This window comes from Erithacus rubecula, assembly GCF_903797595.1.
Source record: "Erithacus rubecula genome assembly, chromosome: 15".
Classification (NCBI taxonomy): domain Eukaryota; kingdom Metazoa; phylum Chordata; class Aves; order Passeriformes; family Muscicapidae; genus Erithacus; species Erithacus rubecula.
In genome coordinates, this window is record NC_136667.1 from 10,822,331 (window position 1) to 10,835,577 (window position 13,247).

At 35.6% G+C, this 13,247-nt stretch overlaps 1 protein-coding gene across 3 annotated transcripts in view; it reads right to left on the bottom strand.

The window, feature by feature from the left end:
• The window catches only part of SMARCA1 (SNF2 related chromatin remodeling ATPase 1), a 35,565-nt gene that overhangs the window by 18,075 nt on the left and 4,243 nt on the right, over positions 1-13,247 (bottom strand). For 2 of the 3 annotated variants that reach the window (XM_079318627.1, XM_079318628.1), the window contains exons 3-16: positions 10,948-11,114; positions 9,919-10,019; positions 9,719-9,819; positions 9,251-9,430; positions 7,733-7,888; positions 7,358-7,489; positions 6,544-6,612; positions 5,689-5,798; positions 4,735-4,961; positions 4,073-4,194; positions 3,504-3,656; positions 1,996-2,128; positions 911-1,059; positions 206-325 (exon numbers count right to left, since the gene is read on the bottom strand). In XM_079318627.1, the coding sequence (XP_079174753.1) occupies positions 206-325; positions 911-1,059; positions 1,996-2,128; positions 3,504-3,656; positions 4,073-4,194; positions 4,735-4,961; positions 5,689-5,798; positions 6,544-6,612; positions 7,358-7,489; positions 7,733-7,888; positions 9,251-9,430; positions 9,719-9,819; positions 9,919-10,019; positions 10,948-11,114 (1,920 nt within the window). Of the gene's footprint in view, positions 1-205; positions 326-910; positions 1,060-1,995; positions 2,129-3,503; positions 3,657-4,072; positions 4,195-4,734; positions 4,962-5,688; positions 5,799-6,543; positions 6,613-7,357; positions 7,490-7,732; positions 7,889-9,250; positions 9,431-9,718; positions 9,839-9,918; positions 10,020-10,947; positions 11,115-13,247 lie in introns of all 3 variants that reach the window. The other variant, XM_079318629.1, reaches the window with a different exon arrangement.

A 13,247-nucleotide genomic window follows, 5' to 3' on the forward strand; every position in this document is an offset into this window, starting at 1 on the left:
ATTGTGGGATTTTACCAAGATAAAAACAGTGGGGCTGAAAGTAGTTTAACAAAAATTCAGAATATTAATGCTCAAGCAGAGCCAAATGAATTTTTCAGTAGTTCCTTACTACTCTAGAACCTAGAAACCTTCAGTCATAACATTTCTAGTGTGGCTTTTATGCTTGCACCTCTAAACTGAAGTCCTAAATGCTATGAAAAATTACCTTTTGTTTTTCTCTGTAATCTTCACCTTCGAAATTATATAAGCTCATCTCTGTGTCCATAGTGAAATTTCGCAGGGAGCTCTCTCCCATCTTCTGCAAACGTTCATTCATTTCAGCTGTCTAAAAAGAGAGGAAGATATTTTTTGACTCACTCAAGCTATTTTATCTTGTCTGAAAAAACAGCTTTCATTATTACTACAACATTTTCAACATCTTTTTCTGATTTTAACTTTTACTTACATTTTCTTCTAAAGAGAGATACCCACTGTCCTTTCCAGTTTAGAGCAATTTGACTTCAAGATTCTCCATTAAACTAAATTTATTATGCTGGGATGTAGTTCTACAACTGAAGAATTTAACTTTAAAATTTAAATTAAATTTATGCCCATCTCCTTGGAGCTGAAATGGCAGTTCATTCTTTCATAGAGCTATCTATTACCTAATGAAGTTCCATAAAGGCTTTGTCTCTATCAGAATTGTTGGCATTCAACTCACATTTTTCTAAAAGACCACAAAATAAGCAGTGCTTAAGATATGATGCACATAGCATGAACCTTTAAAATAATTACAATCACTAATTCTACTTCTTCAAAACTTTCATAATATTTAAAATCTGCACAAATAGTAATAAAAGATTTACATAATCAGATCTCATTCCATTTTGTACACAAGTATTTTGAATTCCATATTAAACAGTTCTCTTACCTTCTTTTCACCTCTTTCTAAAATAGTGGTTATATCTTCCTCTGTCAGCTCACTGTCTTTGGAAGCAAATACATGTGTGGCTCCATGCCGGATCATCTGCAGCATTTCATCTTTTGCCAGTTTGTTGGACTGTTGGTCTATAAGCCTTCCTACAATCAACAAGGAATGTGTTGAAAGTTATAAAATGGGAGGTTATAGTAGGACAATGCAAGCAGTGGATTTTTTTACTTCACTGACTGAACAAGAAAGGAAAAACAGAACAACTATACAGAAAAACACATTTCACTTGAGATGAGAATAAATGGATGTCGGGAACTTTGGGAAAAATTAAAAAAACAACTTTGACTCAAGCCATAACAAAAACGTTTCACATTCAGAAAATCTGAATTATACATTCAAGATCTTATTCTTAAAAAGTTAGCTGAACTTTCAAGATCACAATCTTATCTCAAGACAAAAAGTTACAAAGTATTCTATAACCACTATATATCTATCACTGATTTCAGCCTAATTTTCTAATTACTTTTCCCAAAACCTGAATTTGTCACAAAATTTCACTTACCCTATCTCTTCTCATGCTATCAAAATTTTGACCATCATCCTTTCAGTAGCCCACCCTTTAGTAAATACAACCAACCCTAAAACTTAGCTTGAGTACCTTAGTTTTGACAAACTATTCCCCTAAGTGCTTCTAAACAAAAATAGACAAAGGTGTTTTATTGTTCAGTTAACTCTTATGTGGTAAGAAGCATATATATATATAATTATTTCAACTGCCATGGAACATATCTGATTTTGGTTTTTTTCCTTTTTAACATATCGCAAAACTAAGTAACATCTATTCAGTTGTAGTTTACTTTCCTCATTAAGACTCACTGTAAGTCTATGCCTACATTAACCAGGAAAAAAATTCAAAAATAACTCAGCTGAACAATTGAATACCTTGAACGTCAGGTTTATTTAGTACACTGCTATTATACACAAGGCCTGCTTTCTCTTAACACTGTACATTTGTACAGTTATTTAACCATACTTTAAGGGACTGAACAATTCTGTTGCAGACAAACATATATAGCAGTTGATACCTTGTTGTATAACTATAGAGTCCAGTCTCAGTTTTATTTCAGCTCTTTCTACAATCCTCTCTTCAACAGTATTATCAGTGATAAGTCGAAACACCCGTACTGGTTTCTTTTGACCAATACGATGCGCACGATCCTAACAAACATAAATCAATGAGTGTTCAGCAACAAGAACTCACAAGCAATAGACAGTTAGCTTGCACATATAGCAGCCTCAAACTAGCATTGTACTTCTTAGTCCCTTGCCTATTCAAGAGCACAGATCACTATAAAACCAGTATTCTATATTGATTTACACCTGGCTGTTACACTTTTGAGTCATTCTATAGCAATAAATGCATCTCCCTCGTTGTAAATGAAGATAACTGAACATCTGTCCAGACTGCAGCTGGGAAGTGGACATACAATAGTACATGCATACATACACTTGCATTGCTTTCAAATCAATTCTCTTGCTTTACACAGGTATTAATATTCTGCATCCCTGGCTTAAGCACATTAATTCCATGTGCAGAGTTTCTGCAGCCACAGCTCCAATACTGTGACTGTCCCAAGCACAAGCAAACAAGGTTTATGACTGACACACTATACTCATTGTAACAAAACTTGTGCTTATCCTCTCTGGAAAACATGTCCTTCTAAATAAAGAAAAAAAAAAAAAAAAAAGCTTAACAGCTGTTGACGCCAGAATTTTTTGACTGTCTTTAAACACAAGTTGTTAAATCTTTTACTCGCCTGCAAAATATTAATTTCTTCCTGAAAACCCTACTGAAGTTCACAAATCATACTTACAGTATCCAGGAAGTTCGTCAACTACTGGCAGTCAACATGCATATCTAAAGGATGAGCTATTCATATTAAATATTTGATGTGTTGAAGTGCATTAAAAGAAAATTAAGAATTACAAACCACTGAAAAAATACCCATCCTCCTAATCATGCAAGAAGGATCACATAAGTTTTATTCCACATGAAACAAATTACAGATTTGTAATCTGCATATTTTTCTTACATTCAGAACTCAGAAACAAAAGATTTTATTAACTTTAACCCAAAGGTAACTTTCCCCCACCCCTAGCATCACCATCAAATGCCTTTATTCTTATGTAGAAACAAGAAGTAAAAGCATAAACTTCCCAAACAAGAGGAATCTAAGGCTGCTTGGTTTTAACTATCTGTTAGTATTTTGGAAACAGTCCTCTGTTTTTCATTTACTGTTCTCTTCTGAAAAGACAGAATTAAGAACATACTTCTATTAACAGTATTGCTACAGTACTTTGATAGAAGCAATTTCTCATTATGAAAATAATTAAGACAAATATTTACAGACAAAAATCTACAATTTTCTCCACAAATTCATGCCCTTTTATTCAATTCCTTTGTTTCTTGGTATTGTCTCGTGTATACAAAAAAATGAAGAAAAATAACAAAAATCCAAGTTTTGAAAACAGCTACACAAAATAGAGCACTGACAACTTAAACAAACAAATGTGCTTTAGGGAGTTAACTCACCATGGCTTGCAGATCTACTTGAGGGTTCCAATCTGAATCATAGAGAATAACCACATCAGCAGTTGCCAAATTAATTCCAAGACCACCAGCTCTGGTACTCAGCATGAAAATGAATTTACTGCTGTTGGGAGCATTAAATGTGTCAATTGCTTCCTGAAAGGAAACAAAAAAAAAAAAAAAAAAAAAAAAAAAAAAGTGTCACTAAAGTATCGTATCTTTCAAACAAGTTTCCAGGATGTTGGTGGCTTTCCAATTAATTTTTTTTTACATTTCTGTTAAATTTACACAATTTTCCTACAAAACTAATTTTATCGAAGTAAGAAACTGTATGTTTGGACAGGTGAGAAAATCTGTATCGACTCCATAATACACTATATTTTTCATTTAGCTGAGGATCAAATAAAACATGCTGTGGACTTTGGTTGGGAAAAACATATCCTTAGCAGCCTTTTAAAAACTGTAGCATTTCTGCTTTACTTTAAACAATGATCTGGCTACATACATATATGTAAATAATAATGTACTAACTTAAATCAAAGGCTTTTCCCATTTGCATACATCTTTCCCACCTCTCTTTCCTCATGTGGTGTCTGCCCATCAAGTCTGCAGTACTCATAACCACGCCACATGCAATAGTCCTCCAAAATATCCAGCAAGCGAGTCATCTGACTGAAAAGCAGAACTCTGGAACCTGACAGAACACAGAAGATTTTGACATTCATTTTATGTTTTCACATTGATCTTATCACAAAGCTACTACAGAAAATTTATGTGAAATACTCTGTACTATGTCTAACTTAAGTCTTTCTTCTGAAGCTACTTTTCTGGTAGTGATTTAGCCACTCAATAATATTATTTGATAAATTATAGAGGAGAAATAGACAACCAAAGAAACAGAACACTTCAAGCCATTGTAAGGAAATCTGGTGCTGACTGAATGTGCATAGATGAAGTAACCCTAACATCAGAAATTTTCTTACAGATAGGAGAAGGGAGGCTCTACCCTTCCTTTCCTTCTGCTTTTCCATATTTTTAGTTTTACTTATCATTCCTATAAGATTTCTTGCCCTTCGTGTGTTAGTATCTGCAGAAAATTAATTTTCAACAGAAAATTTACAGAAAGTGATGAATACATTTGCTGCAGGAAAGGCTAAACTAAACCTGTGTTATTTCTGAAAGCTTTAACTTACAAAAAGCGTTCACATGACTGCTGTCCATAAACAGTACTCACCCTGCTCTCTGAGTTTTGCCAGCAGTTTATCCAATACTAACATTTTACCACTGTTGGTGATGAGATGAGTATCAGTGGTGTAAGGAGGGCCTGGCTCAGCACCATCAAACAGGTAAGGATGGTTACAGCACTTCCGCAGCTGCATCAGAATATTCAGCAGACGCATCTTATCCATTTTGCCAGCTGAATTCAGGATATCAATATCTTTCATCAGGATTCTGGTATACCTGAGGTTTTAAGGGCAGTTTTGAACAACTTTCTGGGTTTTATTTGAATGAATGAATGAATGAATGAATGAATGAATGAATGAATGAATGAATGAATGAATGAATGAATGAATGAATGAATGAATGAAACCCTACAGTATCCCAATTTCCAGATGTGGGAGTTGGCTTTGTTTATATAACAATGAGCTATATTATTATGACACTTGGCAAAAACATCTGACTGATAACAAGGATTTCTAAATTCATACCTAAATAAGAAAGAAAGGGAATCTTTCTGCAAGTGACAACCATTTGTCATTCACTGGATTATTTTACACTTTCATTTTAGTAGTACAAGTGGATTAAAAATACACTTATTTGACAGAAACTGCTACACTGACCTGGCCCCTTGTCTCACATCTCTTTTGGGTATGTAGTTCCTCAAGGTTTTATTCTAATTTCAGGTAAGGCTTCTTGCATACATATTTGGATCAAAGAAGGAAGCTTAGGAGGCATTTATTCTTTCAAATAAATTTAAGGAAGGAAAAAAGCTTTCTTCCTCCCAGCTCCTTTCATTACCCTTCCTGAGCCCCCTGAAAGTTGTGTATTTTTTACAAAAGCCGTAAGACAGCTATAATTAAGTTCCTATATCTGACTGTCTCAACATGCAACTATAAGGGAAAAAAGCATCAGAGTGAAGAGATATAGTGTTTATCAAAAAAAGAATCTTACTTTGAAAATAACTCACCATTCTCTCTGCATTTTGCTGAGCCCAAGATAAATTTTTACTTCCTTCTTTGGAGGCAAACTCTTTTCTACTTCACCTTTTATGCGACGTAAGAGAAATGGCTTCAAAACCTACACAAATTAAGATGTTTCACACAGATAAATTTATAAAATTGTCTGCCACAAATATAAAATCAACAGATTCAATTATCTGATATTTATTCAGAACCAAACTATTGCTGTCATGGTGATTCCATGAGAATAATTCTGATAAATTCTGCAAAATAATGTTGTTCAGCAGTGACTATACTCACACATAAATATGTGTATCTCTATATAGGGATTGCCTTATCATCATCTCAGTTGTTATCTGAAGAAGGGGCCAAACCCATAAGTTAATAAAATCTGATCCTCTTTAGCATAAGCCCTGTTTCATTTCCACTAGTAGGGACAAAACACACCAACATTTCAAGTATAAGCAATGCATGTTATACTTTCTCTGACCTCCTTCACTACTGCGAAAAAGTGTCTTATCTCATGCACAGCAAAACAAAGGTAAAAGCATGCCTGTATTCACACTAGCATAATGTGCATCAGTGTACTATCCACAATAGTGAACAGTTTCAAAAAGATCTCAAAATTATTCATTTTTATATTTTATGTTCAGATTTTGTCTGCTTCAAACAGTGACACACAAAAAGTAGTACCAATGATAGGAAGCTTAACTCATGAAAACTCTGCTAGGCATTCCTGTAACTAAATACCTTCAAGTTCATCTTTTCTTTCATCTTTTTTTGAGATGAAAGGGAAAATAATCTGGTTTTCTTTACAGTATGCATGCTAATGATGACATGTGATTACAGCTTTAATTACTTACAGCATGAAGTCTTTCTACAAGTTTCTGATCACCAAGACAATTTTTAGTGTCAAACCATGAGTCAAAATCCTGTGGTGAGAAACAGCACAATCGGTAAGAATAGCTTATCACCTGTACTTTTAACAGACATATATTAGCTCTTTCATTTCAGCTGAGAATGGCATAAATCTTGAGACAAATTACTTCTGTGAAAGAAAAATCAGTCTGCAATTCTATGCCATCACCCCTGGTATGTTGTAACATTCGAGTCAACTGCATCACTCTGAAGACAAAATACTATTATGCTCTGCTTAATATAAAACAACTTTCCATGCTCATCACTGCAGTGTCCAAGAGCTTCCCTTCAGTGTTTATGTGATGATGGGGCAAGAAGGTAAAAAAACCAGCTTGAATCCTTGAGAAAATTAAATGGACAGCAGAGGAAAATAACCTAAGCACATAACACAAGCACAAAGAAACATTAACAGTCAAAGTGAAGAAAGATCACTCAAGTACTAAATTAAAAAAAAAAAAAAAGGTTTATGCCTATTTGGATGCTTCATATTCTTGATATTTTATTGCTTTTTCAAATTTTGCATAATTCCTGAACTATTTAAAGTATTACATTTGCTATTAATGGTCTGAGGCCTCATCCACACCACCAGAATGCACAGTTTTAACTAGGTAGAGCAAAACTAGTAGTCAACAGTAAGCCACAGAGCTTTCCCTGAACCTGGTCATGCACAGCGTCCATCTCCTACTAGGCTGGTCATTCTTCTCCTCTACTGACAGCAGCCTGGGAATAACAACACTGTACTTCCAATCATCAACTTACATCTGCAGAATTGAAGACATCAGGTAAAAGGAAATTGAGTAATGCCCACAGCTCATGGAGATTATTCTGTAAAGGAGTTCCTGTAAGCAGCAATCGATTTGTTGTCTTGAACTCACGTACAATCTCTGACAGCTGGAAACACAACAGAGTTATCAATACTTTCTACACTAAAGCACAGTGAATCAGTTTTTGAAACCTAAAACAATGTCAATTAAACTTGGAGACAGTGAGCTACCTATGAAGTTCATATTAACCACCCAATAGCTTATTGCTTCTATTTAAAAAAACACCACATTTAACACTTAAAACCTGCTCAATGTGATGCCTCTTTTTGTATCAAACTAACTTCAAAGTATCAAACAATTTCGAATTTACCTTAGACTTCTCATTCTTTATTCTGTGGGCTTCATCGATTACCAGGTATCTCCAGTTAAATTTCTTGAACACTGATTTCTCTTTAATTACCATTTCATATGATGTAACACAAACATCCCATTCACCAGGCATCATAACATCACGGATAAATGCAGCCTAAAGCAGAAGAACTGGATTAATAAATAGTCATAAATATGAACAATTTTTATGGCATTCAGGGAAAGCTATCTCTACCATCATAACCACCACTAAACTAGTACACAAAAGACTGAAACATCTTCTCAGTAACTGAAAGTTACTGTAACAAAAGCTTTCCATCTTTTGTACTTTCAGCACAGAGACGGCTAGAGTTAAGCAAAACACAAATTAGTTTCTACTCAAAATTATTTACTCTTCAGCATCATTTCTCTGTGATTCAAATAGAGTACACACAACCAAAAGGGGAAAAACTTTCTAAATTAACTCGTCCAAAGATACAATCCACAAAAGTGTACCAAACAACTCACATAGCCCACTCCCAACTAACTTCTCTTTTCCCCAAATACCTCTTTCCTCTGTCCCATCTCTGTTTTGCAAGGCACACATCAAGGCATATAAATATTTCACATGAAATAACATCATTCCATAGGAAAGTCATGCAGACAGGTCTCCCCTGGTTAACCTGATGCCATTTCCTCTTGTTCTACCACTTACAGAAACAAGTTCCCTCAGCTGCTTCTCCTAAGCTCTGCTCCCTTCTCTGAACACACTCCAGCACCGCAATGTCACCAGTGCCCAGTACAGGGGGACAGTCACCGCCCTGGTCCTGCTGGGCAAGGATGCCACTGGCTATCCTGGCCACACTGCCAGCTCCTACTGGGCAAGGATGCCACTGGCCATCCTGGCCACACTGCCAGCTCCTGCTGGGCAAGGATGCCACTGGCCATCCTGGCCACACTGCCAGCTCCTACTGCCTTTCTACCCTTAAGCAATAACAGGCAGCCACACAATCCATATGAGTAATCACAGAATTCGCAGAAACATCCAGCTCGTTCATCCCCTTTGGTTAGAAAAACATTCCATATCTATTTTAAGGCCTTCACAATGAAAGACGAAAATATCTACAATAGAATCCTAGTTACAAGGCCAGGCAGGGTTGTAAAACACAAGAGTGGGAAAAGTCACCTGAAAAAAGGTGAAGAAAAAGGTAAAAAATTAAGTGCAATAAAGAAAAATGAGTACACACTGTCACATTACAAATATGGGAGATAAAAAATAAGTGCAAAAATCAAAGAGAAAGACAACAGAAAAACAGACAACTCAAAGAGCTGTATTTTGATTTCAGTCTATTATTTTATCTACTGATTTTCAATTTTTCCTCACAGTCACAAGCACAACATTTTAAATTTTCAACACCAGTATAGTTAAAGATTACTAAAATACACTGCAATTAAGGAAATAGCTTAGGGAGAAATCCATGCACCCAACTGATATTTTTTGCCAAATAATGCATACATTTCAGAAATGTAAAACACTTACTCTGGCATCTTTATCTCCAATAAGGCAAACAGCACGTAAAGATGGAACCCAGCGCTTAAATTCATTCATCCAGTTATGCAAAGTTGATTTTGGAACCAGTACCATGTGTGGCCCAGGAATGTTTCGGTAATGCTTCAGATAGCCTAATAAAGCTATTGTTTGCAGAGTCTTACCAAGCCCCTGCATTGACAAAGGAGGGGGGGGGAGGAAAGAAACTTGCTGAAGTGAAATACCATAAAGAAATACTTTCAAACCATTTTCTGACTATACAATTCTGCCATTTGTTTAAAGCAAATTACATAAAAAATGTCTCCAAGAGAATTTCTTTCATTACAATTTCTGATTTGAAAATCAGACCACTGCAGAAAGAAGCATACTACTGCACATACATTAAATACTTCAATGCACTTCAATGTTGTATTTTACTCAATAACTATCACAAAAAAAATCCAAAAGATTACTGCTTACCATTTCATCTGCCAGAATGCCATTAACTCCATTTTCATACAATGAGATCATCCAGTTCAAACCTCTAACCTGATAATCTCTTAGTGTTCCTCCTTTCACATCTGTAAATGTAAGATTCCTCTAAGTAGAAATTTTAATTGTGATCTGCCCAGATCTTAATTACATCAAACCAATCAGAGAACTGTTAACACCATACTTACATGAAGGAGACTCCTCAAACCGAATACACACATTGGATGTTTTCCGACTCTCAGACAAGAGCTCTTCATCCTCCTCCTGCTCTGTGCGCCGGTGGCGGTACCTAAAGAAAGGGCCCAACACTGATGTGTGAACAAAATCAAAACACTGCTACAAACTCCAAAGGCAAATTACAACACAAGCAATCACTGAGCCACAGTGCGAATGTTCTGGTATCCTGACCAAACTCTCATCCTGTTAATACATTATTCCAGCTTTAATTACAAAGGCTGATATGAAGCCCCCTCTTTCAGAGCCACAACTGCAATCTGATAATATCTCTGAGGCATTTTTTAATGAGCAACACATAAATGCAAGATACATCACTGGTGGACTTAGACTCAATTACTTGGTAATTACAAAGTTCAGAGAAATCACATATTCAAAGTTCTAAAAAATTTAAATTTCTAAAATAGAATGTCATTTTGCAAACATTAAAAAGAATAGTTTGCTTTTTTTAATATTTGTTTTTTATTTCAACACCCCTCAGAAGCATCACAGGCAGGCTCTGCTGCAATACCAACACAGACAAACTGGTGGAGAGAGTCAGTTGGTGCTGAGGATCCAACATCCCCACTACATGGACACTGCCTTGCCATAATCTGGTCTTGCCCAACCCTGGTCCCACTGACTGGTCCACTACCAGCTGGGTCACATCAAGTGGACTTCTGGTGGGTCCCTTCAGCATCATGTAAAAGAAATTCAATTTGTGTGCTCCAAAGTCACCACACAATACAGACCAAAGCCTTTTTTACATAGCAAGAATCAGACAACTTGCTTTAGAAGTGTATTTCTGATCCAAGGTCACACTTATGTTGATGGAGCAGATGTTTTCAAACCAACCAGCTTTTAAAGAAATTGATACACTACTAATAGGAAATTATCTGGATTTACTGAAAGTACAATTTCTATGTACAATCTCTAAACAGATTATGTTAAAAAGTCTGAGTTGTTTGAATGTGTAAGAAGTCAGAAATAAAAATAAAACATACTCCCCAGCTGAAATCAAACTCTGCTTTTCATCTTTCTTCATCCGTGGCCGTCCCAGCTTGACTTTCAGTGGAGATGTTGGTGATTTTTGTGCTGCAGGTTGAATAAAATGCGCAAAAAGTTCTGTCTGCTTCAGGAGGAATTCAAACCTTTTTGCTCGATCTGCTTTCTAGTTTCCAAAGTGGAGAAGAGAATTAAAAAAAAAAAAAAAAAAAAAAAAAAAAGAAGATAACTTTTCTTTATAAAAACAGTTTTGTTAAGAAACAAAATTCAGACACTCATGAGAGCAACTGAAATGAGGAAAGACTGACAAGACTATCTGCTAGACAGCTCAGAGGGCTACAAGCATTGTGAAACAGAGCTGGAGCTGCTTCATGGCACACTGGCACTGGTGAAGGGATGCTTTAATCTTTGTCTACAAAAGATAAAGATAAACCTAAAGTTATGACTTACAGTAAGGTATGAAATTGTAACCTTGCTCATTAGTGGCAGAACTTTTATCAGCTTCAAAGCTATCAGGATTTGATCAAAGACAACAATGTAGAAACTCTGCTTTTAGAATTATTTCTGAAGTAATAGTTCTGTAGTATTTCTGCTTCCACTCAAGTTTGTTAATTTTCCTGCCAGATTTAAAATTCCAAGCATTTCAGCTTTGCCATCTCAATCGGGCATGAGGACTTCACTATGTCACCCAGCAAAACATGGCCTTCCTTATATTTAGAAAATAACATGCTAAAATATTTTTATGATAAAATCCAAATTCTGAGAGAATACAATTGTTATCAGTTTCTCTAGGAGAAATCTAAGCATCATGTAAAACTGCATCACATATGGCAATTTCCATGTGATCTCATTTACACACCATCATATAAACGACAGAATTGAAATTGTAGTTCTGCATTGCAACCTTTTCAAGAAATACTCGACCCTCAGAAAGCCTTTCTGCAGGTCACTTACAACAAGCAAGTCTCCCACAACAGAAGAAGAGCCAACCAAAGAAAGGGCAGCCAGAACGAGCCTGACGTGCAATGCACGATCTCGCCACACGAGGGCACTGCGTTTCTTTAACAGCATCCCACTTACCAGCAAAGGAATATCTTTACTAAGATATCCTGCGAAAAAAGTATTACCATTTTTTCCACCCGTGAATTATTACTGGACCATTTCTGTAAATAACCTGACAACCGAATAAAATGTAAATACCAAGTAAAACCTTTATGAAACAGAAATGGGGAAGTAGAAATTGATGTTTATGATCATCACTATAAAATCCATTCTGAGGATTCATAGTTAACACGTAACACGTGATCATTTTGGCAAAATTATCATTCTTGGTAAGGACCTATATTGAATGACACAATATAATTTTCTGCCTGCAATATTATTGGCTTAGTATAAGCAGTATGTTTTGATAAAACCATAAAGGTCTAGCTCACAACTGCACAATTGATAAAATGTGGATTTTTTGATATCTAATCCCTTTGTCTCTTAGGACAATTGAAATAACACTGTAATTTAGAAAAGCTGTAAAACAAGTTTAGCTGTTTACTCAATTCATTCTTGAAAAACACATTCACTGTGGCTCTTCTCTTTGGCTAAAAATTAGGTATTCATGCATGTAGGTACCAATTTTTCTATGTCTAACAGTTATATTCTTCCCTGACTTCTGTGATATCCACACCTTTCAGATTCTATTGCAATTATCAGGTGTACAGTTAACTTTAAAGCTTTTAAAAACAATACAAGATAGAGGTACCACCTTAAACCAAGAACTTATTACAAATGTCATTCAAGGAGTCTTGTAATGCCCTCCTGGTTTTTGTTTCTGTAACACATAAGTTACATCTCCTCTCCAGCACTACAAGCTCCCAACACTGGTGTCATGATCCTCTTCTGTATTGTTATGGCACACATATTACACAGCATTTAAATATTTAAAACCTTTATGTTTTTATATGACAGAAACTGGCAGCTTCAGTATTTCAGTTAAGTAAGAAGTTGCTTAAGGGTGCCTCTGATGACTCAGGGAGTCATCAAATAAAACTGGCAGAGACAGATTCAAAACAAAATGGGGAATTCTAAATATAAAATATCATTGAATAGTAACTCCTCACCACAGATGGGTGTGGATAAGTAAAAAAGAAACCACAAAACAAAAAATCCACTGACAACTACTGAATATAAAAAACACAGGCTACAACTCCAAAAACCATGCAAATGAAAATACTTGGAAGAATGGGACTATTTAACACAACTACCACTACCCAACCTGTTAGTCACTGTGAGAAACACAAGAAGGGCC